Source organism: Lipophrys pholis (genome assembly GCF_963383615.2).
Source record: "Lipophrys pholis genome assembly, chromosome: 10".
NCBI lineage: Eukaryota > Metazoa > Chordata > Actinopteri > Blenniiformes > Blenniidae > Lipophrys > Lipophrys pholis.
In genome coordinates this window covers 24623718-24628251 of record NC_137640.1, presented here as the reverse complement: position 1 = coordinate 24628251, position 4534 = coordinate 24623718, and the positions used below count along the sequence as shown (strand labels likewise).

The 4534-nt window shown below is 39.0% G+C and overlaps 1 protein-coding gene across 1 annotated transcript; it reads right to left on the bottom strand.

The window, feature by feature from the left end:
* Positions 1–794: 794 nt before the first annotated feature.
* LOC308115872 (uncharacterized protein) lies at positions 795–4181 on the bottom strand. Its single transcript, XM_080473696.1, has 5 exons — positions 4024–4181; positions 3462–3572; positions 3202–3363; positions 2966–3082; positions 795–2712 (listed from the first exon to the last, which is right to left on the bottom strand). Exons 1-5 carry the CDS (start codon positions 4073–4075, stop codon positions 1907–1909), a joined length of 1248 nt encoding a protein of 415 aa, XP_080329822.1. The 5' UTR covers positions 4076–4181; the 3' UTR covers positions 795–1906.
* Positions 4182–4534: the final 353 nt, after the last annotated feature.

The window sequence follows — 4534 nt, the reverse complement described above, 5'->3', positions numbered from 1 at the left end:
GGCACCCAACAATAATGACAGGCTTTTCAAAATTAGGCTACTTATTGACTCACTTCTACCCAAATTTCCCACTTTTTACTGAACACAAATTGTTGTACGTAATGAGCAAATGGTTCCATTCAAAGGCAGATCAACTCTGAAGCAACGCATTCAGAAAAAGCCATTCAAATAGGGGCTCAAAATTGTTGTGCTTTGTGACATTAAAGATCTGCGGCCTCCATGAACTATTTTCACCGGGACAATTGATCCTGCATCAGGCCAAGCAGACATTGGAGACAGTGGTAACATTGTGCTAAAGGTGGTACAAGTTATCCATGATAATGTCAACCACCTGCTGTACTTTGATTCCTCCTGAATCTGTTTTTTTGCTCTTACAAACAAGGGGATCCAAGGGGATAGACTGACTTGAAAAATGTTTTAGGAATTTCTGGCACTGAACTGGTTTTATTCTTACTTTCAAGATAGGGACTATTCTGTGTCAATAAGTAATTCTGAATCTGAGCATATGAAAATCACTTTTGGGGTTCTTCAAGGCTCCATCCTAGGGTCCCTCTGGCTCAGATCATGGAACATTACACCATCTTCTACTATAATTGTGCAGATGACACACAGCTCTAACCCAGAAAGAACAGAGTTCCTTGTTTCTGGCCCCAAATAAGAAAGGTTATAAAGGTGCTACTCATCCAGAATGCCGCAGCCAGAGTCCTCACCAACACAGAGACGGTGCAGCACAGACAAGCTTCAATCTGCACTGACTGATGTGTCAAAGGATTGAAGTATTAAACGTACTTCTTGTCGATAAAACTTTTAACGGTCCTGGGTCTAAATACATCTCAGATTTACTTGAAGAATATGAAACATCCAGAGCCCTGAGATCTTCAGAAAAAGCTTTACAAAGAGTTTGAAGAGTCAGAAGAAACAAGGTGAAGCAGTGTTCAGTTCCTACACTCATCACACGTGGAACAAATTTCCTGAACTCGCTCACTTCTTTCAAATCAGGCCTTAAAACATTATTATTTGATCAGCCTTTCAGTTAAGCAATTGATTGTAATTATGCTATGAGTACATTTCTCTTTATAGAACTTTTATTTTATTTATTCTCCTTTTTATGGCTTTCTTAATCAGCTTCTTTCAATGTATTCCCTTTCTTTTCTTGTGTCTGAATCCTGTGATAAATAAAATTGCTTTGTCTTACCAAAAAACACAATCCCCTTGAATATAAAACTGAGCGAAAATGGTAAAAATCCAAGGTAAAAATCCTAATCACTTACAAATGTAGTTTTATTGAGCTGAAAATTAAAACTTGGAGAAGCAGTGGATAAAATTAAAAGTCAAGTATAGGATGAAATCAAATTACATACAAAGCATTTTGACTTAGATTATAATCCATCCATCCATTTTCTTCAGCTTATCCATTTCCAGGTCACGGGGGTGGCAGTCTGAGGACCGTCACCCAGATCACATTGCACCAATTAAGAACCTTCCTGCAGGTGGTGAGCCCACGGGAAGGTGGCACCCGGCGTGAGACAAAAACCCACTACTCTGAGATTGTGAGTCTCATGCTCTACCAATTGAGCTAGCCGGGGGAGTAGATTAAAATCCTTTCCTTTTAATTTACCAAAAGAGATAAAAGTCACAATTAAAAGATGTAAGTGAACCACAGTGATTGTTGCAAAAGTGAGTAAGGACATACCTTTATTGATTATTTGAGAAGCATAACTTTAATAAAAGAGAAAATGAAACGACAAAACATAAAAAAAAAATCAAAAAACTTGATTGACTAAAATCGCTAAACTGTCTTGAAGGACAATCATTTCATAATTCTACCAAAGAGAAAAATCTAAATTCAAATCCAAAAGTTAATTACATAAGATGAATAAATTATTGAACAGAGAGGGACTGATATCTAATTTTCAGCTGTGGTAGAGCCCTTATGGTCACAGTAGTTCTGCAGGTGACTGGCGTAGTGGGGCAGCAGGTTATAGTGGTGGCTCTGGAGTAGTTCTTGGAGTTGGTGGATGACCTGTTGTTCTTTCTGGAAGAGCCCCAAAAGGTTCTGTTGCCCACAGAGAGAAAGGTGGAGCTGATGCAGGAGCACCTGGTGGTTGTTTACAAGCAGGCATTGCTGGTAGTGAAGTGGAAGTTGCTGGTGGTGGTCACTTGGCAGTTCTTCTTGTTGTTCCAGCAGCTTGTTTTGGTCACCAAGCAGCTTTAGATGCAGGTTGAAAAGCACCAGTTGTTGTTGCTGGAGCAGCTCAAGGTTTATCTTGGCTGACAGTTGCTGTAGTTCCTGTAGCAGAGCTTTGATTTGTGCTAACAGTTCAGGTGACGGAGTGTAAACTGTTGTTGATTCAGTAACAGTAGTTGTCGGCTCAGGAGTGGTTGTAGTTGTGGTTGTAGTCGGCTCAGGAGTGGTTGTAGTTGTGGTTGTAGTCGGCTCAGGAGTGGTTGTGGTTGTGGTTGTAGTCGGCTCAGGAGTGGTTGTGGTTGTGGTTGTGGTTGTGGTTGTGGTTGTGGTTGTAGTCGGCTCAGGAGTGGTTGTAGTTGTGGTTGGGGCAGGTGTAGTTGTTGTGGTAAAAAGGAAACAGGTTGGTGTAAAAATAACTGTTCCCACTTCTTCCATGAAAGGCAGATTTCTGATGTCATTAGCGATGTCACACACATTTGAAGTTCCACATCCAGCAACAGAGATCTGTTGGCGATCTATCAAGACTGTGGATGAAAAGATTGAATTTGAGTCAAACAATTTCTTCATTTGTCATGACAGACAAATATATGTCGATGATTAAAGTACGAAGAAAACAGATTCAGAGTCTTCTGTATGTATAGAGAAAGAAAAAGTGTATTCATGATGACTTTGAAATATATATATCAATCTTTCTCTTGTTCAAAGGCATGCAGTGATTTTGAGTCCTTACACTCATGAAACAAGTTTAAACAAAATAAATAAAATAAAAATACTCACTCTGTGACTGAAAGCAGGTGTCCTCCTCTCCTCTACAACTCACTACAGCGTCACACTGATCAGTGCTGAGATCACAACCATTGCATTGTATTCCATTTACTGCAGGAATAGCAGGGACTGAAACAAAAGAGATGAAACCACAGAGTGAATATTTAAGCCTTTTAACTTTAAAAGTATTTTGAAATATTTGTTGTTTGTTCTTTTCATCACAATTCTTCTGATCCAAATATACTTACAGCTTAGGGTCCTCAAGTTGCATCTATTATCGTCATCACAGCACTCAGCATTTGCAACTGTGTGTATCCCACCCAGGTTGGCTGCAATAGTCTGTGTGCCTGTGGTTGGACAAACAGCGGGACCTGCACAGTCCCTGTAGATTCTCTCTGTTCCATCGGTTTCTGTTGTCAAAAAAAGAGCATTGTGAATTTCATGGAACACATGTTGAATTTTTCAATAGTTCAGTGAAAAGGAAAAGATGATATGAAGAAAAGAATACCTGTGATGAAGGCATTCAAACACATTTCTCCAGGCGCACATTCAACTGTCTCTCCGAAAGCACAGCTCAGATCATTGACATCTGTACATACGTCACACTCGATTGCTCCAGCTGTAATGGGAACCAACATAGAAAAAATATTATTTTATGAAAAGAAATGTGTGAACGGTGAAATGTCTGAAGATCCTGAATGTCACATTAGCTTGTCCTATATGGGATAAATCTTGTGCCAGTAGGAAGTGAATTTTAATTCTTTAAATCTGAATCAGAATGGTCCAACATGAATGCAATTTATCTGCATTTGTATCTCAATGCATCTGCATTCGACTCGTCTTGCCTGACCAGGTCCTGGATGTATGGCACAAAATATTTATGGAAAAAAGTGAATCTTACTTGAGGGAAGTGAAAGTCAAAAGTGAGAATGAATTAGGGAACAGAATTTTTCAACTGACTGAAATACAATTTAAATTTTTATCATGACACACATTCAAACCAAGTTATTCAATATTTATCCCACAGTCTTGTACCTGCATAAGTTGTATTGTAAAATAAGTTTGGTTACCTGTTCTGGAGAATGCCCAGATGAGAGTGAGAGAGAGGATTAGCTTCATCATGATGATCAGGAGTTTTCAGGAGTCTTCCTGATGGCTGTATCTGTCTCTACTGAGCATCACTTGTCTTTTTATATTCATGTGCTGAAATAATTGAAGAAAAATAAATGCGTAAGCACCTTAATTACTGGGTGTTTATGTACATTGTTCGAGGATAATCGTTCAGATACTCCCCATGATTCATGGGAACAATCCCCACACCCCATTTATTTAGAAGAGATGTTCCTCTGCTGAAAACACTGAAGGCCTCTGAGTTAAAAAAATGTAAAAATAGTTGATTTTCTTTGCGTGCACTTTGGACAATGAACTGTCCGCCTCCCTTCATATTTTATTTGACAATTGAATGGTCGTGTGTCATTACCTTTTTAAGCTTGTCATATATAAGTGACATGCTTCCAAATTTATTGTCAGAGTCAATGTGATTTAGAGTGTGTCGTTGGTTTTGTGTATCAGACCCATACC

What these genes read in the sequence shown, in the direction of transcription:
- LOC308115872 (XM_080473696.1), bottom strand. Translation starts at nt 4,075, where the DNA reads ATGATGAAGCTAATCCTCTCTCTCACTCTCATCTGGGCATTCTCCAGA. An exon ending in TTTGAATGCCTTCATCACAG is followed by an intron (nt 3,364 to 3,461) that starts GTATTCTTTTCT and finishes TTTTGACAACAG; the next exon opens with AAACCGATGGAACAGAGAGA. An exon ending in CAACTTGAGGACCCTAAGCT is followed by an intron (nt 3,083 to 3,201) that starts GTAAGTATATTT and finishes CTTTTGTTTCAG; the next exon opens with TCCCTGCTATTCCTGCAGTA.